Raw genomic sequence first — 22,128 nt, 5'->3', positions numbered from 1 at the left:
AAAAGGGACTGGCACTTTAGTCATTTGTTTGATGCAGGCAGTCATTTGTGTGTATTTGGAGTCATGTTTGAGTTGATGGGAGCAGAGGTGATGGATTTGATTGCTGTGGACTACATTTCCCATGGTGCCGTGTGCTTGGACCTGACAGGAGGAGAGTGAGCGGGAGAGGAAGACCGCGGAGGAGGAGAAGCAGGAGGCTGTGGAGGAGCTGACCCGGGAGCGGGAGGAGGCGCTGGTGGATCAGGAGGGGAGGCTGAGGCAGGAGCAACAGGAGCTGGAGAAGAGCTACAAGGACAAGATGGACCAGCTCAGCGTACAGCTGCAGCAGCTGGACACTGTGGTGGCTCAGGTAACACCACACACACACACACACACACACACACGGCTCAAAATTAGCACCCGTCAAGCGCCAATGGCGAGTTATCTAGATATTTTTGTATTGGCGGCTGAATTATGTACTGCGCCACTTTGGCGTGTGGAAAACGGCTGCTTATCAACTGTGAGAATAGGCTACTTCAGTCTGTCGTGTTAAATTGGCTTGCCATATCAACTCTGCTTCGCATCAGTGATCTGTTCACCCAATGGCCAGGATTTATTTTCCGATAATGACCAGTGGACAGTACATTTTATTAGGCTATACGGCTACTTGCCAAAACGAGAAAATGAAACTTCACGAATCTTAGTTGTTTTACCCTTGCATGCGTCTGCTGAGAAAACGAATAGATCGCGACACAGATAGAACTTGAAAGATTCAGATGTTGCATAGAAACTTATTACTTGCTTCCTTTCACTTTCAATGATCCCAAACAAACTAGGCTACTCACAGAATTATATGAAAAGTCATTCACAGCTCAACCCATTGCTACACGGTCATTATATTTTGCAGCGGTCATTATAGCAAAGATCCTTCATTACTAACCAAGATAGAGCAACGTAGCCTAATTTGTTGACTTCGCTTCAACACTCTAGGATTATAGGCTAGCAAAATTATTGGACCTCCGAACATTGGGAAGGGCCGTTCATTTAAAACTTCTGCAGTGTTCTGAAGCTGTATAATAGGCAAATGATGGGCTACTTTCAAAATAGTTATGAAAAGCAGGGTTTGTGTCTGACCAATATTTTTTTTGTTTTGCTAATCTACCAGCCACATTTGCCAGTAGAACAAAAAAAAAACATTCACACACGCGCGCATAATTATCCTGGTGCTGTATGGGACCTGTTAATGTAGTCACCCTCTAATGCAGAGTGGACTAGTGTTTGGCACAGGTGCAGTTTGGCACAGCTTTTCCAAAACAAATCACATCAACCCACACACACACCTTCCCCCCACACACACACACGTCACTCCAAATCCATCCAGTGTAGTCATCAGTTGTGTCAGCCAGTCGTGCTGAGTCAGTGAGGGGACTATGAGAAGAACTGGTTGCCATTGTAGACTCAATCCTCACTCTTGATTAGCACCTTATTGCAGATGCCTGATCGGTATTTGCAATATCTTTGGTACTACATTGGTTTCGGCAGATAACAGCACATCGCAAGTGTGCACCCAGAATGCTTGATATTGAACCGTGTAACAAAGTTAATTGGTATCATGACCCATTTTGAGAATTTTTTTTTTGATGAATTGTATACATGTACTCTCGTAACGCTGAATAGTGTTGAATGTTGATGCTAAGGGGCAAAAATATAAATATAAATGCCATTGTGTTGCTTTATAAATTGTATTATAAGCATCGGCTGATGTGAAGATAAATCGGCCCCACCTGTATGGTTTCAGAGGAAGCTTCATACAGATCTGTTCAAATAGGATGAGCCCTACATTTTTATTTGTGTCAAATTGCATATTTACATCTACACCAAGTTTAAATGATTTTCTTATTTTGTGTGTCCAATAGGTCAAAATTTAATTTGAAAATCATTATCAGACAGGTGTTTAAGTTTGTATAAGGCATGGTCAGTAATTTAGGCTGGCTGAGTCTGTGTGGGTCAAAGTGGTATCTGTAATGCCATCCTGGAGATGCTTTGCTTTGTGACAGCATGGGTTAATGATTGTGTGTGTGTGTGTGTCACGTTCCCTTTGTGATTATTCTCAGGTGAATGAGTTAGGTAGACATGCTGTTCCCACTTGGCTTGTTTGTCTGTGGGGAAAACTTGATGCACATGTAGAAGTTAATTTTAGCAGTCCCTTTTGTTGATGCTCTCATTGCACATTGCCGTAGTGATGGAAGTGAAGCCATAATGTGTGTGTTTGTTGCCATGGTTTCAGCTTTGTTAATCTTAAGATTTTGGGCTGCTCCCCCCTCAAGATTAGTGAAAGCAACGGATACACTCCATGAGTGAGGGGGGCGGGGGGGGGGGTTGCCTCAAATGTTTGTTTCCAAGGAAACAGGTGTGTGTGTGTGTGTGTGTGTGTGTGTGTGAGAGAGAGGGAGAGTGTGCGACAGTTGGTCAGGTGCAGTCAGGAAGCAGGAGCAGCGCTTGGGGCAAGCGTGGTATTATACCCTCCGATTTACCCTTTCCCTCTTTCATCCTCTAGCTTAGTCTCTCTCTCTCTCTTTTTCAGCCTGCTTGTCTCTTTTCTTTATCTCCGCTTCCCTTGCTCTGTTTTGTCTCCCTACCCATGGTTTGTTTATCTGAATCTCTTTCTCTTTCCTTCTCTCTCTTCTAGCAATTTCTGTCTCTCTCTCACTCCCACACAGAAGTTAGTGGCAGCATGAGAATGCTTACAGTCATGTTGGAACAGAAACACAGGCTTGGTTCTCCCTGTTAGTTTGAGCATGCATATGGACTCACTGTCCAGGCTTTGTTGTGTGGCTGTCTCATGGCTGAGATGGTTTACTGAGGCTGTGGAGGAAGACAAACTCGACAGAACGTCAGAATGCATCCTCATTGTGGAGTGGATTTGTTGTGGTGTTTTTTGTTTTATTTGTCTATTTTTGGAGCTGTGTGTGTGTATAATGACTGGGTTTCTCTCTTTGGCCACAGTCCTGCTAAGGCCTAAGGTGTGTGTGTGCATGTGTTTATGTCTTTCTGACCCAAATGTGCTTTCAGGTGTGTGTGATTATTTTTTTTCCTCTTCCCCTAATGAATAACGCGCTCTTAATTTCTTTCTTTCTTTTTCTTTCTCTTTCTCTTTCTTTTTCTTTCTCTTTCTTTCTTTCTTTCTTTCTTTCTTTCTTTCTTTCTTTCTTTCTTTCTTTCTTTCTTTCTTTCTTTCTTTCTTTCTTTCTTTCTTTCTTTCTTTCTTTCTTTCTTTCTTTCTTTCTTTCTTTCTTTCTTTCTTTCTCCACCGCTCCTGGTCTATAGTTGCGCAGTGAGGTGAGTGGCCTACAGGGGGAGCTGGCGGGGAAGAGCAGTGAGATGTCCACATTGGAGGGCCTGTTGCAGCGCCGCGAGAGGGAGGGCCAGGAGGGAGACAACCTGGTCACCATGCTCCGCGACGACCTCGCCGAGGCCAAGCAGCAGAGGTCAGAGATCACCACGATTTAAAAGACTCGCCATCGGTTTTGGGTACAAAACGATGTACAGTATCTGTTGGGAGTGGAAACTAGCATTGTTGGACCTCATTGTCTAACAATGCCCCACACACACACACACACACACACACACACACACACACACACACACACACACTCCTAGTCACGTGTGAACAAGGAATGGTCAGATGATGATGGTAAAGATATTGCTTTAAAAAGCAAGCCATTGTAACTTCAACCCAACTCAACAAAAGCACTTAAACATTTGCTTTAGTTATGCTGCGTATTAATGTTCCCTCTCCGGGGTGGCATTTCAGTCTGAGTACCTCGTGGGTGTAGAGTGATGAGGAGTGAGTAGTGAATGTCCCAGCTGGCTTTTCAGATCGTAATAGAGTGCATACTGCCGATCCTGCAGCACTTGTGTCTTGAGCAGCAGCATCAAACCATTGTGAGCATCAGCGCGATCGGTCTTCCTGTATAGCGTAGGACGTATTGACTTGTGTGGTTGTGTGGGAGATGAGTAAGCCTGCTGAAAGGTAGAACTCCAGGCAAAGGTCTCCGCTCCTCTGCAGTGTTCTGGAGTATTCAGAAGGCCGTAAAGAAGCTGTCTTACTCGTATAAACTGCTGCACTTCAACTAAAGGCCATAGCAAACCCCTTCATGAGACTTTTTGGGAGAGGGAGTATAGTCTGAATTGTAAAGATCTAGGAGAGAGTTGAAGTGTGCGAGTTTTGAGCAAGCATTTTTAATATCAGGGAACCAGAGTATTGTAATATTGTGTAAAGCAAAGCTGATATTAAGGAAAACAACTTTTTGTACCTGACCCGATTGTCAGGCGTCAACACTGCTGCTGCTCCATCACAGTGCCCAATCTGCTTTGTCTGCTTTGGGAATTATGGAATTTTCATGTCGCAAACTTCCTCAAAGCGGAATTCCGCATTGGTGTAACTGTAATTTGTGGTGGCGTTCCCAGGCAAAACCTGAGCGAGGCCAACGAGCGCCTGCAGCATGTGGTGCTGGAGATGCTGAAGAGCGCCATGGCGACAGAGGAGCTGGTCAGTCGCAGGATGGGTACGCGCATGCCCGCCAGCATGCCCGCCGCTCCCGGCACGGACAGTGGGCTGGAGCACACCACCTCGCGGACCCACGGGCCAGCCGGAGACGCACCTGGGACAGGTGAGGGCATACACACTCTTACACACACACACTCACACACTCACTCCCAGTCTCGTGTGATCAAGGAATGGTCAGATGATACTTGATCATAGTTGATCATTTACTCATTAACTGGCAGTGTGTGTGTGTGTGTGTGTGTGTGTGTGTGTGTGTGTGTGTGAAATAATAAAAAAAAAAAAGGGAAAGTGGATGGAAAGAAGCAAATGGGAAAGTGGATGGAAAGATTTTTTTTTTTTTCTGCGGTTGGGTTTAGTGGTCATTGTGACCGGACTCATCCTTCCTCTGTCCCTCCGTCTCCTCTCTGCCTGTCCCATTCTCACTTTCCCTCCCCAGGCTCGGAGCCGGCGGTGGACGGCGAGTGCGGCCCGGACGCCAGCCTGTGGTCGCTGAGCGACGAGGGCCTGGAGCTGTCCCAGCGGCTGTGCGAGAGCCTGTTCGTGGGGGCCGAGCTGCAGCAGGAGGAGCTGCTTCTGGGGGCCGGCGCCCGGCTGCGCTTATCCGTCGATAAGCTCCTGGAGTTGGTGGACCAGGTCACTAAACAGGTGAGGGGCTCTGTCTGTGACTGTGCAATAGCAGCGTGGGTATTGCCAGTCAATGATGCGGTCACTGTGGTGTGTGTGGTCTGTGAAGGTTTTGTGTTCATGCTTAACAGGAGCCATCACAAAATAGTACATAGTGGCAACACCAATTTTGTGCCATTTTTAATCGCTTCAAGCTGTGTGTGTGTGTGTGTGTGTGTGTGTGTGTGTGTTAGGTGGAGCAGACGGAGCGTTTCAGTCAGACCACTACTGAGGAAACGGCTCAGCTGCTGCTACTGCAGCACAATCAACTCCTGGAGCAGCTGGACCAGGAGTCCAGCCAGAAGGGCCACCTCCAACTGGAGCTGCATAAGGCTGAGGGTGAGCGCTGTGTGTGTGTGGACCAGGAGGCTAGCCACAAGAGCCACCTTCAACTAGAAATCCTTGAGGCCGAGGTTGAATTTTCTGTGCGTGGGTGGTGGGGGGGAGGATCCAGGAGGCCAAGAACTGCGCAGAGATGTGTGGGCAGGTACTCTGTGTGTGTGTGTGTGTGTGTGTGTGTGTGTGTCTGCTCATGAGTGGCTCAGGAGGCCATTCAGAAGAGCCTTATCTAGCCAGAACGGCTCAAGGTTGTCTGTGGGTGGGTGGTTTTGCACTTTACTGAAAGTGACCTTTTGTATTCTTTTCATTAGTATTAGAAGTATGTGTGTATTTGTGAGAGAGAGAAAATCTCCCCTTCTGTGTGGGATGTGAGTGTGAGAGCTAGGGCTGCACGATTTGGCGAAAATATCTAATTGCGATATCTGATGGGATATTGTGATTTGCGCCACAATCTCTAATTTGTGCCACCCCTGATTGGTGAGCACGTCCTGTGCACAAAAAGCACAGCAACCCCGACTAATTGTGAAGCTCAACATCAGAATTTCTGTGCCCCTCACACACTACGCACACCCTCCAACCAGAAATGGCACATTCAAGGAGGATGAAATGAATATAAAAGTCAGAAATGTAACAAAATGAACTGTGCGTGATTATGTGATTATAGCTTTTGTGATTAGGTAATTGCGTTGGTTCATATTGCGATTGCAATAATTATTTAGCCCTAGTGTGAGCATATCACTCTAGGTGTGTGTGTGTGTGTGTGTGTGTGTGTGTTAATTAATCACCACCTCCTCTCTACCCCCAGGTCTACTGGAGGGCTACGTGTGTGAGAAGGCCTCGCTGGAGGAGAGTCTGCAGCAGAAGGAGTCGCGGGAGCAGCGTCTGGTGCAGCAGCTGGAGGAGGCGCGCGAGCAGCTGCAACAGCTTAGCGAGGAGAACACACTCCTGCTCCGCCAGAGGGACGCGCTCAGCGCCGGCCTCGGGGATGCCGAGAAGGGTGAGATAGGACGGGACGGAACTGGAGGAGGGCACAGGGCCATGGGGCTGGACAGGGATGGGATGGGGACACAGGGATGGGAAGGAGATAGTGGACAGAGGAAGTTGGGGACATTAGGGGAAATGTTCTGACTGCCAGCCCAAATTCATTTTATTTTTTGGCATGTCCAAGTTTGTATAGCAAGAAGCCATTCTAAATCAGATTTTTGCTAAGCAAATCTAAAACAAATTTGGTAGTAACGTTAAGTGTCTCGGAGTCCAGACACCCCTGCTGCTTAATTCAGTTTCGAATAGAGTATCTCTCTCATCCCATCAGGATGACTGAAGTGCTGGAACTCATGCTGCTGCTAGGTCAAAAGTAGTTACATTGTTTGATTTAACGCCTACATCACCACAGCAACTCATGCAGATAGGCTGGCGATGCCTGGGCGTACACATCCGATCTGATTACTTGCACATAACAGTGCAGAGAAAATATCTGATTTTAGGTAACCAATCCGATTTGCCTGGAGCCTGAACATGGCCTCAATGTAGTGTCCTTACAACACCAGTCATATCATGGGACCAATCCCCAAGGACCAGAGATACAGTACGATCACATGCCCGCCTGTCCTGCACTGGAAAAGGCTTTGGATAAAAACGCGTCAGACAAATAAATCAGAACATGATGAGGTGGTTGGAAAAATAGGTAGACTGAAAAATAGGTAGATGTTATTGTTATGCATCATTTTCATCTTATTTGGTGCATTCTGTGAATATTTTGAGCATGAGGTGTTCTGTCGATTTTATAATGTTAGTCATGTTTTGTCCTGAGTATACAAAGTATGTGGGAAATCATTGCATGCACAGAATATGCAGTGTGTGTGCGCGTGTCCATTATTTGCTAGGTGTTTTCTGTAGGTTGTGATTGTTATCAGTACTGTAACAGATGTACAGTAGTTGCCGTGGTTTATGTGAGGTGTTGAGGATGCTGAGCTGTGTGTTCTCCTGCTCTGTAGGCTGTGAGCAGAACCCTGTCGGGGATCCAGGTTTGTTTTGTGCTCTCTGTGTGTGTTTGTTCTGGGCTTGAAGTGACATGTCGGTCTTCATCCCCATCAGCTTTTTTATCATGGATTGACTTTAACTGCCCTCATGCAAGGTCCTGTCATGGTTTTTATTTGAGACCTCTAGTGGATGTTGTTTGCGTAGTTCCAAATGCAGTGATAAACCCCAAATGTTTGAATTGCAGTCTAACTTATTTTCTTTGAGTGATTACCCTGCGTGTGTTGCTGTTCCTATATGCTGCATCAGTATCCTTAGTAAGCAAGTGGAGGTGGATGGTGCCCCCTGTAGGCAAACATCAGCATTTCTGTTGTTCCTGTGGTCTGCAGAGTTTGTGCTTGCATGCATCTCTGTGTGCAGTGAGCTGAACGGTTATGTTTTAAATGTGATTCCCTTAGTGTGTGTGTGTGTTTGTGTTTGTGTGCATCTTCTGTCCTCTGCATCTCTCTAAATGTGTGGTCTTGAGAATAGCTCCTCTGTCTTTTTAACCTCAAAAAGTCTCTGACTGTACTCCTTCTTCAGTGCAGACCTGATAAAAGTCTTGACTGATTAACAAACGACAAATTTACTAAAACCCTTTCTTGTTTTGGTGCGGACAAACTTCAATGCTAGTGTAGAGACTCCGGGTGTAATGTAAAAGGAACAGTGAATGAAATGCTGTTTATATAAGACCTCGGGAACCGTTGTGCAGTTGAGGTGTATTCTGTGTATTCGCCTTGCTCACCCGGCGGCCAGAACAAGGCTAGAGGGTTCACTTGCCATCACACTTCAGTCCAGCAGATAGTGGTAATGCACTCTGCCAAAAAAAAAAAGCTCACAGGAAAAAGAAGGGTTCGCTGGCCTGCCAAAGTAACCTTCAGTGAGTTTTGCAGGACAAACGGAGTGCATTACCACCATCTGCTGGACTGAAGTGATGGCAAGTATACCCTGAGCTCCCTCTGACCGCCGGGTGAATAAAGGGAATTGATTGATGGTCAACTTTTCCATTCTTGTCTACAGTTTAGTGAAAATTGTAGCTTTCCTATCCTATAGAAAGAACAGCTTTTTTTTCTAGTTTTACATGATGTGGGTGTCTGACCATGCATCTGACCACTGACCTGTCCACCTCTGGTCTGGTGGTGTGCAGGTCTGCTGGAGGAGACCCAGCGTCTGGCGCAGGAGCGCCTGGACGTGCAGCGTCAGGCGGAGAAGGACCGCAGCGGGCTGGGCTCGCGGCTGCGCGTGCTGGAGGCCACGCTGGAGGAGCAGGAGACCCGCGAGGCCGAGCTGGAGCTGCAGCGGCGCGCCCACACCGAGGACCTGCAGCAGCACATCCACGCCCTGGAGAAGCAGCTCAAGCACCACCGCCACTTCATAGACGTCAGTGAACACATGCACACACACACACACACACACACACACACACACACACACACACACACACACACACACACACACACACACACGCGCACACACAACCTGCAGCAGCACATCCGCGCCCTGGAGAAGCAGCTCAAGCACCACCGCCAGTTCATAGACGTCAGTACACACACACACACACACACACACACAACCTGCAGCAGCACATCCACGCCCTGGAGAAGCAGCTCAAGCACCACCGCCAGTTCATAGACGTCAGTGAACACATCCACATTCGATCATGCCAACCTGTTCATAGACAGAACGAACGCGCACACACACACGGGAATAGACTTGCATACATACACTATATTTTCTAAGTAGCAAAGCATGAGATTATCCATTATACCTTGCATCCTATTGTTTTTGGTAATATTATGTATTTCAAACGCATGCGTTTTGTCTCTGTTTTTTCCTGTTTTTTATTTTGAAATGAGTGTCCTTGTGACCTGTGTTTGTGTTGTGTTTGTATTGTGCTGCAGGAGCAAGCAGTGGAGCGTGAGCACGAGAGAGACGAGTTTCAGCAGGAGATCAAGAACCTGGAGGCCCAACTGAAGCTGCCCACCAAAGGGGGCGCCACAGACAACAAGGGCCAAAGAGTACGGGTTACCCTCCATCACACACACATACACACACTCTTACGCTCACGCTCACTCTCAGAACAAGCAGTTAGTCACACACACACACACACACACCGAACAAGCAGTTAGACACCCACACACACTCTCTCTCACTCTCACTCACTCTCACACAGAACAAGCAGTTAGACACACACACACACACACACACCGAACAAGCAGTTAGTCACACACACTGTTTCAGGCAACAAAGCTGGATTGGCAGGTATTGGTTATGGATGGTAGTCAATAAAGCATGTAGATCAGTGCATTGAATTTAACTTGATTATTAACCCAACATGGTTAAACCATGATATGGTCATGCTTGCTTCCCAAGTTTGACCATTTATTTGCTTGTTTTTGCTAATTTGTCCAAGATGTTTTGCCCTTACATGCTTGATTTTCTGTTTTTCCCAGTGTGTTTTGTCCTTGTTTGCTTGGTATTTGATTCCTCCATGTCTAAGATGTTTTGTTTGTCATGTCTCTACCCCCATCCTTAACCGAATGTTCTAGATAGAGGAGTTGCTTGCTCAGGTATGGTATACTCAGTTCATCCTCCCGTGATCCTCTATACGCTTCTGCATGACCCTCTGCTGTAGTGTTCCTCTCATCCTGATCTCTTACACACACACACACACACACACACACACACACACACACTTCTGTTTGTTCTTTGATTCATAGTAATAAGGAATGGTTTGACTAACCTGTCGGCTGGTGTTGTCGGTCTGTCTCTTTAGTTGTTGTGTCTGAAGTAGACCCGGTCTTGTCTATTTAAACTGTATAGAGTAGTTATGGTCGCCCATAGCGTGTTGGCATTGCTCCTTAGCATGGCTGTAGCCCACAGTGTTTGTGCAGTTGTGTCTGAAACTGATGCCACTTCTTACAGCTTTGGAATCACAGTTTGACTTTGAGAATCACGACTTTTATTCAGCTTGGCCCTATGATGTTCTCGCAACCATAATATCTGTATATAGTATATATCTGTATATAATTTCTTTTTCAAATCACCTTTTGCATGTCAACCTTGTCAAATTTGCCATTTCCAAAGCTGCATAAGACTAAAAATGTTTCCATAATTCCTAATTAATCGTCTGAATAAATGTTATGAATGTAACTGGCTTGTAAACAACATGGCTGCAGCCTGGTGTATCACCTCCAAAGATCCTCTAAAAAGGGAGATTCCAATCTTTGGGTGATAACGGCCAACTAGCTTTAGTCACGGTATCCCATAGGATTCCATTCAAACAAAACCGATTTCGGTCCCCCTGCCAAGACTGGGCCACTGTTTTTGTTTGAGTGGAATCCTGTGAGATGCGATGACCCAAGCTAAAGCTAGTTAGCCGCTATGTGTTTGTCAATGGGAAAATGGCTAAGACTGCCATCTCCGCCAATTAGAACATCTCTGCTCTCCCCTCCTCAGGCGGAGAGCCTGCAGGCCATCATCCGTGACAAGATGGAAGACTACAGCGTGCTGCAGCTGGCCAAAGAGCAGGCCCAGCGCGACGTGGACGAGCGCAACGAGGAGATCGACAAGCTGACGGGCCGCATCCGGGAGCTGGAGCAGGCTCTACTGGCCAGCGCTGAGGCCAGCCGAGCAGTCATGCAGCTGGAGCAGGAGCTGCAGCGCGCCCGCAAGAACCACCAGGACCTCATACAGGTGAGGGGACACACACACACACACGCACACAGACAGAGAGAGAGCTTGGAGCAGGAGATGCAAAGGGTCACACATACACAAAATACAAACACTCACAGCTGCAGAACTAATGTCGGTGTGGATAATTTGCATGTATTTGTGTGGGATTTGTGTCTGTAGCCCGGTTTTCGTGTTTGTGTGTGTGCGCGCGTGCCCACAAAGTTTGGACAGGGGCTGCTGTATACTACTGAAAGTAAACACCTTACAAAATCTTGCAATGTGGAGTTTGGCAAAGTACAAACATTTAAGAGTTGTACAGTATCCATGAACTTGTGTGTGTACACACAAACACACACGGCAGAAGTGGGAGTTGTAGAGAGCTGGGAACAGCCTGTGATGGCCAAAAATACCTGCTGAGAGTGGCATGAAGTGCCCTCTCCCACACAGCAGCGCGCGCTTTGTGTTCGTGTGCAGTGGAGGCGCTGCCTGTGTACCTGTTACCAGAGCAGGAGAGAGCAGCCTGAAGTGTCCCTCCCACACCATCACGTCCATGACCTCTCTGACCTTATCCCTGCTGCCAATGACAAGCTCACTTTATCTCTCCGCTTTACCACTCCCTCTCTTCCTCCCTCTTTCTCTCACCCTCTTTCTTTTTTCCTTTATTTTTCCTCTCTCTCTCTCTCTCTCTCTCTCTCTCTCTCTCTCTCTCTCTCTCTCTCTCTCTCTCTCTCTCTCTCTCTCTCTCTCTCTCTCTCTCTCTCTCTCTCTCTCTCTCTCTCACACACTGTGGAGAACAAACTCAAGCAAAGTTCAAACTCAAGCTTACTGGTATGACTGATGTAAAAGTATTCCCATTGCTACAGAGAACAAAGGGGGTGGAGAATCGATATGTACAGTAACAGAACACTGCCTCAGAACACTCCGTGCACCAGAAACCTGCCTCAGTAACAGGCTTTAAGGCTCAGCAGGGCCTCTAGTGTCCTACACTGACTGTAAATATCTCTTCAGATGTATATCTGTGTGCGCATTTGTGTATATGCACATGTGAATGTCTGTGCGTTTATGCACTGGTGTGAGTAAAAACTGTGTGTGTTGTTTCCCAGGACAAGGAGGCCCTTCAGCAGCAGCAGTATGCCAACAAGCTGCAGATATCTGCCCTGCAGTCGAAGCTGGACGAGACCAAACACCGTCTGCCCGACAACACAGCTGACCACGAACTGCGCCAGGAACTTGACATCGCCATACAGGAGCTAGAGAACAAAGACCAACAGGTGTGTGTGTGTGTGTGTGTGTGTGTGTGTGTGTGTGTGTGTGTGTGTGTGTGTGTGTGTGCGCGCGTGTCAGCAGCAGAGAATGTATTGATTTTTCTAGAAGTTTCACCACACACCTTACGTCACCTTTTTGCATTTCTGTTGTGAACTAAACATCTCTCTTCAGTTTCACACAAAGCACATTAAGTCAAGTAACACAAATAAACCACTAATTATTTGTACCCCACTTTTCTTTTACTAACTGTAATTGATGTCTTCGTGAAGTGATTCTCCATTTATAGGAAATAAAAAATTACTCTATTTATATGATGTATTATCTGCTGACTACATCAACACCACCAACACCAAATATCAACAGATTAAGTACAGTTATCTATACTTTAGTGTGTGTTCATTGTTGAGCTTTCCAAATGCACTACAGTATAGTGAGAACGCTCATACAGTGATGCAGAGGCAACTGGCACAGAGTTAAATCAGAGCTGTATATAGACCCTATCTCTGTCTCCATCTGTGGCTCAGAGTTGAATAGGCTGCTTGTGCCATCTAGTGGTCAGGATGTGCAAACCCTTATCCCAGTAGTTCTTCAAGCCTGTGAAGTGTCATTTAGACCCAGCAAGTACTTACACACTGCGGTTGTTAGCTTCATTAGTCTGGGCTGACGCCCACATATACTAAGCCTAGTGATTTGCAGTGCTGGGAAAGGGCTTACTTGAGAAGAGGTGTGAATCTTAAGTCATTCAGGGCTGCCTGGGTGAATATTAAGAGGGTAGCTGTACTTGAAATATTAGCTACACTTTTGTGTGTGTGTGTGTGTGTGTCTGTCAGGTGGAGGACCTGCTGGCCCGTGTGGAGGATGTCCAGGCGGAGCTGGAACTCCGGCAGGAGGAGGTGCAGCAGCTGAGTCTGCAGCTGGAGCTCAGCACCAGAGAGCACCAGGCCCGCGAACAGCAACTGCAGGACGCCCTCACTGAGCTACAGGTGTGTGTGTGTGTGTGTGTGTGTGTGTGTGTGTATCTGTTTGAAGATGCTGATGTCATACCTATCCATAACCATCACTACTGTACTGCTAATGGAAGAATAATGCAAAGCATTCTGTGTGTGGTCATATCTGAACAAACCTGCAAATAAGTTTAAGTAACTAAGTATAATATACTCTTTTGGTCCCGTGAGGGAAATTTGGTCTCTACATTCATCCCAATCCGTGAATTGGTGAAACACACTCAGCACACAGTGAACACACAATGAGGTGAAGCACACACTAATCCCGACGTAGTAAGCTGCCTGCTACAGCGGCGCTCGGGAAGCAATGAGGGGTTACTCAAGGGCACTTTAGCCGTTCCTGCTGGTAGGGGTTCGAACTGGCAACCCTCCGGTTACAAGTCAGAAAGCACTAACCAGTAGGCCACGGCTGCCCCAAATTTGCTTCCTCAAATGTTAAAAATCCTGTGTTAAGATCCTAATAAAGACATTTGAGTGGCAGGAGAGCTGTGTGTAGCTGTGTGTACAGTATGTGCATGTGTGTTTGTTTGTGTCTGGAGTTTTGATTTGTGCACAAGCTGTGGAATGTATTGTACAGCATTAATCGTCTGTATTTGCTCTGTGGTCAGGACATGGTGAGTGATCTGCGTAGGCAGCAGGAGGAGCAGGAGGAGCAGCAAGACGAGGCGCTACAACTCCCCGCTGCACTCCTGGAGGAGAAGAACCAGGAGATCGACCACCTCAACCAGCAGCTGCTCCATTTTCAGCAAGAGCTGGACCTCACCAGAGACAACAGGGTAAGGGAGAGCACATTAATCAATATTCAATCAATGTCAATAAATCAACCAACCAATTTTATCTGCTCATCATCCCAGATGTGGGTCAGTTCACGTATGAGCATGTTTGGCTGATAGTTTTAGATAAGTAGGTGTTCATTGCATGGTATTTTTGCATTGTTATTGCATGTTATATTGCAATGCGATATATTTCATATTTCTTGTTTGACCTTTTATTAAGTAACTACTTCTTGTTTTTTATTTTTCTCTCTCTTGTATTATGCTCCTTTCGCATGCTATGAGACATAGTTTGAAGTGTATATTGCGTATGTTAATGTATTGCACTGTACAGTGCATTGTACACTCTATTGGTGTGTATTGATCGTCCCTTATGACTGGCTCCTCTGTCTGACGCTGTGGCCGCTTCCGCCCCTCAGGCGGCCGAGGAGAAACAGGCGGAGATCGAGGAGCTGCAGGCTCAGGTGGAGCGTCTCCACGGCGACCAGGAGCGTGTGCGCGAGGCCCAGGAGCAGGAGGTGGAGCAGCTGCATGAGGTCATCCAGCGGCTGCAGTCGGAGCTGGCTCAGCTCGCCCCCGACGCCCACGAGCTCAGCGACCCGCAGGCCGAGAGCAGCGAGCCCGAAAGCGCCGGCTCTGGGTCCGGTACTGCCGCCGGTGCCAGCCCCGAGTCCACCGACCTCTCGTGGCACGCGGGGCCAAGGGTCAAGGGTCGCCGCGCTCACGCCAGAATCCTCGCCATGGGTCAGGAGGAGAGCCTGTGCCACGAACTGGCCAGCCACAGCCTGCAGGCGTCGCGCCAGCGCCTCCGCAAGCTCCGTCAGGACCTGGAGGAGGCGGCCGCCGAGAAAGAGGCGCTGCAGAGGCTACTCCTCAGCCAGGAGGAGGAGTACGGCCAGCAGGTGCAGACGCTGGGCGCCAGCCTGAAGGAGGAGCGCCGGCGGCTAGCCGAGGGTCAGAGAGAGGCCCTGGAGCTCCGCAGGCAGCTGGAGGAGAGGGAGGCTCAGGTGGAGCGGTTGGAGGCCCGGGCGAGGGAGCTGGAGGACGGAGAGAGGGAGCGCGTGGCCTCCCTGGCCCAGATGGAGGTCAGAGTGAAGGAGGCTGAGCGGAGGAGAGACGAGGCCCTGAGGGAGCTGGAGGATGTTGGCGGAGAGGCCCAGCAGCGGCGAGGGCAAGCCCAGGATGTGAGCTCTCCGATAGGGGGGAAGGAGGAGCTGAAGGCCCTGGTGCTGGAGCTCCAGAAGAGTGAGCAGGAGAGTAGGACCGCCGCCGAGAAGCTGAGGGCAAAGGTCGCTGAGCTGGAGGAGCAGGTCCAGGAGGGAAGGTCAAAGGTCTTCACCCTAGAGACGAGCAAGAAGGAGCTTAACGTGGAGCGTCAGGCCCTGAGACGGCGCGAGGGGCGGCTCCAAGAGGAAATCGAGAATCTCCGAGAGGAAGTGATGTCAAAGAGCTGCCTGGTGGAGGAGCTGAGCGACCAGCTGGAGGAGCGGGTCAGCCAGAACGAGGATAGCCAGAAAGAAGTGCTGGTGAGATGCCCCGTACGCACACATGAGCTCAGCAGGCAGCAGCACCCTTCAAGTCTGAGCTTTGAAATAACTTTGATACATTTTTTTTGTTATCAAGTGATTCAAAGTTAATTGAAACCCTTCCCTCAGCAATACCTTTTGAGATATATAAATCATTAATTTTTATTAGTCTTTAGTTTATTTAGTTATTCATTTGTTTATTTATGTGGACCAAGAAAGATGTTATAACTGCACTCTGGCTGCCTCCCCACTGTGGTCTGTGCTGAGCCATCTGCGGTCTAATTGCCTGCAGACGGCAGCACACGGCGTTTTCACCGACTAAACGCCCCACTGACAGAAGAGAAGAAAGAAAGAGCGAGTGAGGGAAGAGGGAGAGAGAGAGAGAGGGGCAGGAAAAAAGCAAACTGCTAGAGTAGAAGGCGTGGTCAGAGCAGACGCCCGTGAGCTGGCAGACTGCTCGAGTCTGACTCACACAGGAACCAAACTACTCCTCAAAGAGGAACAACTCAAGTTTGTACTTTGCAAAACTCTGCCACTCCTGACTTTCGGGTTTGTTTTGCTACAAATGTTCTTTGACTTTATGAAACTTTTCCTGTGCCTAGGAGTGACGATTGAAGGTGGTCTATTTTAGTCTTCCAACAGGGTTGTGCCATATGTGAATTGAAGGAATGAAAACGCTCAGAGCTGCTTTTAATTAGAGCTTTAGTGCAACATATCTGTCGAGGCTTTAAACCGATCTCAACTGCCTTTTTTTCTATGTGGAAAAGGCCCGACCTTAACTAAAAATAAACAGAGGAGCTTAGAGGCGACCCATTTCAGAATCTTCTGGACCAGGACTGTAGCCGAGGCTGCTATTATTACAAGCTTGATCAGAGGAGACTGCACAAAATAACTGGGAATAACGGTGTTAGCTGCTAGGAGTAGCAGGAGCCTTTCTTAACTTCTGATTCTGGATCAGTTCTCCGTGTGTGTGTGTGTGTGTGTGTGTGTGTGTGTGTGTGTGTTAAGAGACCGTAAAATAGGTGCCCTGATCCCTGAACTGTTTTCTCCTTGCAGACGTGCGCGGAGGAGACTCTGGCGAAGGCGGACGCAGCCCTGAGGGAACGAGAGCGTCAGCTCAACCAGTTGAGGGCTGAGCACGATGCCCTCAGGGCAGAGCTCGCAGCCGTAAAGGAGGGACTTAGCTCCAGCACCGAGCGCGCCGAGAAGCTACAGGAGGAAGGACAGGTGTGTGTGTGTGTTTGTTTACACATGTTAGTGAAGTGGGTGTGTCAAGGCAGTGTTAACTGAGTTTCAAGTACCTGCTCTGCTTAACGTCTAAAAGCGTTTTTACATCAGAATTCTTAATTAAAGGGGATTTCCAAAACGCATTCAGCATATTATGACAATACTGAATAATGGTTGGAATGGCTTGTGGAATTCCCCTTAGTTGGGTTTTGTATTAAGTTTAGCATTTAGACTTCCATTTTCTCTCTCCTCACTCTTTCTTTCTTTCTTTCTTTCCTGCTCTGCTCTGTTCTGCTCTCCTCTGCTCTCTGGGCTCTCAGACAAAGGACCGTGCATTAGCGGACCTCGAGGTGTACAACTCTCGGCTGAAGGCCGAGCTGCGGAGCTTGCAGGAGGACCTGGCCGTGCAGGAGGAGGAGCTGGCCTTCCAGCAGCGTGAGCTGGAGCAGCTCCGTCAGCGCTGCAGCCCCCCCGAGCGCCCTCGTCCACCCCCCCAGCTCGTCTCTTCAACCACCTCCCCCATCCGCCACCCCCACCACCACCACCAGCAGCAGCAGCAGCACCAACACCAGCGACTGAGCTTCGTCTCCTCCGTGGACGCCTCGTCCCTCTGCTCTCCAGAGCTGCTCCGCCGGCCGGACGCCAGCATGGACGAGCGTGGCGCCGTGCACCTGCACGCCATCTCCCACCTGTCGGAGCTTAGCGGCCTGCAGCCGGGTGCCTCGCGCCTCGACCTGCTGCACGGCGGAGGCCGTGGAGGAGGTGGTGGTGGTGGTGGCGGCGGAGGCTCCAGCTGCTCGTCGCCCTCACATTCCATCAGCATGCCTGCGGAGCCGGACGCTGAGGCTGAACGGCGGGTGGCCAGCAGCAGTAGTCTCCGCTCTCCCACCTCGCTCTGCGCCTCCGATAACCTCTCTATGCTCGACTCACTGGACGCAGACAAGGTGAGGGGGGGATTCATAGAGTGGACACTCAGGCCAGGGTCACCATCACCACATATGACAAGACTTGTACAGTTGTTATTACAAGGACACATTACACTATGTTTACTGTATATAGAGCTCAATCTAGATACCCCAAGGGCTTTACATTTCGATTCAAAAGCGAGAATGAAAGCTCCTGATGTTGACCTTTTGGATTGTCGTCCACTCATTTTGCCCTACCACTAGTTTCACTGCTGTGTCAGGTGTCTTGTAGATCATTGTTCTGCAATACATTACTATTTAACTGAAGGTCATTTCTGTGTTGCAGCTGGACCATCTGTCCCTGACCCCGTCCATGCACTCCACGTCCCCCGGCTCTGCTCCAGAGTGGGTCAGCGATGGCTATGGCAGCAGTGAGTGCGACTATTAATGGCTTTCACATTAGATCAGACACTGAGGTGTTGGTGCTGACTCTCACTAGGTTATTGTTAACCAAATGAACACTGGTATTCACTTGTACAACATTGTCACCTGTTGGATAATGGTATTGAGTTGGTGATTTGTGGCAGACTATCTAACTTTTTCTCTCGTGTGTGTGTGTGTGTAGATGTGAGTTCGGACCTGGGCGCTCGGCTCAAGTTGGAGCTGGAGAACACTGAACGTTTGGATGCCCAGTTTGTGGAGTACCTGCGTTACCGTGGCCTCACTCCTGCAGATAATGCTGACAGTGCAGCTGGAAGTATGAACCATAACGATGAGCTGCTGTCACCTGAACTACAGGTAACACACACACCGATACAAGAATATGGAACACTGTGACCATGTTTTTATTTGTAGTGTTGTGGATTGTTCTGGAAATAGACCAGAATTAGTCTTGGGCAGTTCCTTTCTCTCACCATTAACCGTGTGTGTCTGTCTGTCTGTGGTTGCAGACACTACTGAAGAGAGTGTATCAGGAGAGCTGCCGGGTACTCTCCCTCTCCCGACGCCCCGCCCCATCCGGCCAGACGGCTTCTGATTCGTCCCCACCACCGTCATGGCAGCAGGAGAGGCGGGCCTTGCAGGAGACTGTTCTGTCACTCAGAGAACTGCTTTGTAGGATGGCCGACAGGGAGCCAAAGGTGAGTGACCGCCCGAGGAACCATTCAACACTCTTCTAAACCACATTCCAGCCAAAATATGTAGTATTGTGTTGCATGACTGTACTCCTATACCTCATGAAGTCTTTTAGCCATTCCTCAATGAAGCACTTTCTCCTCATGAAGGCTAGCAAATCCTAGTGAAATTAGCAGGCTAACAGTTCTTCCTGTTTCCCTATTTGGTCATGTTGAGATACTACCATTGTACATTTGAATCTTTTACGGGTAGCACGTGTTTGCATACGCTTATTGTGTGTGTGTGTGTGTGTGTGTGTGTGTGTGTTGCAGTCGACGGGCAGCGATGCAGACTGGCGTCAGGAGCTGCTGCAGGCCGTGAGGAGTGTGTTTGACGGCGAGAGGGTGTGGCTGCACACGGAGCTGCAGGCACTGCTCTCCCACTCGCACACACCCCACGACCACACACCCCTCATCAGCCACATGGAGAAGCTGCTCAGCAAACAGGTGAGACACACAAACACGCGCGGGACACCAGCAAACGGCTTTTGAAGACCCTTTCTACAGAAAGACAGATGGATACTTATTGTCTTTTATTTTACCTACTTTCCACTTTCCTTCCGTTTTTTTTTTTTTACACTTGTGTTACTATTTTTTTTCTCTTTTCTCTTTTGGTGTATATTTTTCTGTACATGTATACACACCTGCCCTGGCCCCAGTATAAAAATAAAGTGAGTGGAATTTATCAATTTATAAGTGACTGGGCGACCATTTTTGTTTTTTGTCATTTGTGTTTTATGCAAGTTAAAAAAACGAAACCATATTAATACCATATCAACTGCCCTCGTGTATTAACTTTATGGCTGAAGAAATTTTGCAAAATCAAATGTATAAACCTCGGCTAATAGTTGGGAAATGACGGTAATACCTAATTCTCTCACTGCCCCCTCCCCCTGTCCTGTGCCGTGCCCACTCTCTCAGGAGGAGCAGCAGAAGCGTTCTCTGGAGCAGTTGCTGGGTGCTGACCGGCGCAGCCTGCAGTCGGAGGTGCAGAGGCTGCAGGCGCAGTTGCAGACCTGCAGCCGCCAGAGCCAGGAGCAGCTGCAGCAGCTGCAGGCCACGCTCACAACCACACAGGAGGAGGGAATGCAGAGACTGCAACACCTGCGCAAACAAGGTGAGAGGCACACACACGTTCACTGACAGCTTTCAGCACCAGTAATACCTGCACAAACAATGTGAGGGACACACACACACACACACACACACACACACGGACACACACGCGCGCACATAGACATGCACATACAGACGCACACAGACACATACATGCACATACAGACACACACATACACACCGACTGTCGTGCTGGAGAAGGGCACACTGCAAACAGCTAATGAATTCATTATGCAAATCATAAGCATGCATTAAATGACTGTGTTTGTTTGTGTGTGTGCAGTGGAACAGCTTGAGGTGCAGCTGCAGCAAGCGCAGGCACTGTGTGAAGACCTGCGCAGGCAACTGCAGCGCGAACAGGAAGTGACCTCACAGCTGCGGGCCGACCTGGAGGAAACCAGCCTGCAGCTCCACAGTGCCACCAAGAGCCAGGAGGAGCTCCAGACAGAGCTCGGAGTGCTCAGGTACACACCACACACACACACACACACACACACACACACACACACACACACTTCATATATACACAACACCCTGCCATGGCCATACTGATAGAATTATCAGACGCTCCAGACACACTGACTGACTATTTAATAAGTATATAATATTGAGGAAAAAAGAGAATCCAGGGCACTATTCTGTAGAAAATTGTATTCATATTTAATATGAAATGTTCATATGACACGTTGCCTGTGTGTGTGTTTCAGGCTGCGGTTGGTGGCTGAGGAGGAGGAGCATAAATCCTGTAAGGAGGCTGTGGAGCGTGAGCAGGCTAGAGTCCAGGAGTTCCAGGAACAGCTACAGCAAGAGGTACACCACACACACACACATGCGCACACACACACGCACGCACACACACACACACACACACACACACACACACATGCGCGCGCACACACACACACACACACATGCGCGCACACACACACAAATATACACACACCGCGCACTTACACACCTTTACACACACAGCACACACACCTATACACAGCTATACATATACATACAGATGGCATACACACACAGCACACACTCCTTTATACACACAGAGATATACACAAACACATTCCTACACGCAGGCTAAAGACCAAGTGATGGTGGGTGCATGGTGACCTGCATATTTGTAACTCCTGCTCTCTCTCCCTCTCAGTCACTGTCCCAGTCTCTGCGCTCCACGGTAGAGGAGCAGTCCTCCCGCCTCACCCAGCTGAGTGCCAGTCTGGAGCAGGAGCGCGCCACCGCCTCCAACCTGCGGGGGGAGCTGCGCATCGAGCGCTCCCGCTGCGAGGCCCTGCTGGCCCAGGAGTGCCAGCGGACGCAGCAGGCGACGTGCCGGGCCGACGAGGAGCGCGCACGGGCCACCGGTCTGGCCGAGGCTCTGTCCCGGCAGGGTCAGGAGCACGCACGGCGCCTGGAGGAGGAGGCGCGCAGGCAGGAGGCGGCGTCGGCGCACGACCGGGCGTTCATCGCCGAGCTGCGCGTCCAGCTGCAGCAGGAGCGGAGCCGCCAACAGCAGATGGAGGAGGAGGTGGCGGCAGCGACTGTGGCGGCACACAGGAGGGTGGAGGAGGAGCACACACACACGCTGGAGAAGCAACAACAGGTGTGTGTGTGTGTGTGTTTAGAAAGTGAGGAGGGGCAGGTTCAGGCATGTGGATATGGAGAATGAATGGATTGGAGTTGATTAAAGTCCTGACGTGAATTTAATTACAGCTCTAGAGTCGTATGGGGTATGTGGTAGAAAGGTAGCCTGGTAAACCTAACTCATTCACTAAGTGAATAGTCTGGTCACCTCACAATTAGGATTCCTTTCCAACACTCGCACTGCGACAGGCTTTGAAATCATTGGTCCAGCCTAATCAATCACATTGATCAGGGATTCATAACGTTACTTAAG

General features: G+C 48.9%; 1 protein-coding gene across 3 annotated transcripts in view; it reads left to right on the top strand.

Moving 5' to 3' along the window:
• pcnt (pericentrin) overlaps nucleotides 1-22,128 on the top strand; it is a 53,786-nt gene that overhangs the window by 25,059 nt on the left and 6,599 nt on the right. Inside the window, exons 23-47 of one of the 3 annotated variants that reach the window (XM_042081404.1) lie at nucleotides 149-349; nucleotides 3,307-3,467; nucleotides 4,450-4,652; nucleotides 4,986-5,194; nucleotides 5,407-5,551; nucleotides 6,357-6,548; nucleotides 7,546-7,575; nucleotides 8,715-8,947; nucleotides 9,469-9,585; nucleotides 10,117-10,137; nucleotides 11,027-11,263; nucleotides 12,346-12,513; nucleotides 13,339-13,491; nucleotides 14,121-14,288; nucleotides 14,705-15,811; nucleotides 16,868-17,038; nucleotides 17,359-17,982; nucleotides 18,290-18,374; nucleotides 18,569-18,741; nucleotides 18,894-19,082; nucleotides 19,389-19,562; nucleotides 20,037-20,232; nucleotides 20,515-20,695; nucleotides 20,939-21,041; nucleotides 21,394-21,834. In XM_042081404.1, the coding sequence (XP_041937338.1) occupies nucleotides 149-349; nucleotides 3,307-3,467; nucleotides 4,450-4,652; nucleotides 4,986-5,194; nucleotides 5,407-5,551; nucleotides 6,357-6,548; nucleotides 7,546-7,575; nucleotides 8,715-8,947; nucleotides 9,469-9,585; nucleotides 10,117-10,137; nucleotides 11,027-11,263; nucleotides 12,346-12,513; nucleotides 13,339-13,491; nucleotides 14,121-14,288; nucleotides 14,705-15,811; nucleotides 16,868-17,038; nucleotides 17,359-17,982; nucleotides 18,290-18,374; nucleotides 18,569-18,741; nucleotides 18,894-19,082; nucleotides 19,389-19,562; nucleotides 20,037-20,232; nucleotides 20,515-20,695; nucleotides 20,939-21,041; nucleotides 21,394-21,834 (5,682 nt within the window). Of the gene's footprint in view, nucleotides 1-148; nucleotides 350-3,306; nucleotides 3,468-4,449; nucleotides 4,653-4,985; nucleotides 5,195-5,406; nucleotides 5,552-6,356; nucleotides 6,549-7,545; nucleotides 7,576-8,714; nucleotides 8,948-9,468; nucleotides 9,586-10,116; nucleotides 10,138-11,026; nucleotides 11,264-12,345; nucleotides 12,514-13,338; nucleotides 13,492-14,120; nucleotides 14,289-14,704; nucleotides 15,812-16,867; nucleotides 17,039-17,358; nucleotides 17,983-18,289; nucleotides 18,375-18,568; nucleotides 18,742-18,893; nucleotides 19,083-19,388; nucleotides 19,563-20,036; nucleotides 20,233-20,514; nucleotides 20,696-20,938; nucleotides 21,042-21,381; nucleotides 21,835-22,128 lie in introns of all 3 variants that reach the window. The other 2 variants (XM_042081403.1, XM_042081405.1) reach the window with 2 other exon arrangements.

Source organism: Alosa sapidissima, chromosome 23, assembly GCF_018492685.1.
Source record: "Alosa sapidissima isolate fAloSap1 chromosome 23, fAloSap1.pri, whole genome shotgun sequence".
Lineage (NCBI taxonomy): Eukaryota > Metazoa > Chordata > Actinopteri > Clupeiformes > Clupeidae > Alosa > Alosa sapidissima.
The sequence above is the reverse complement of the archived record's forward strand: the minus strand, read 5'-3'. Positions and strand labels throughout refer to the sequence as shown.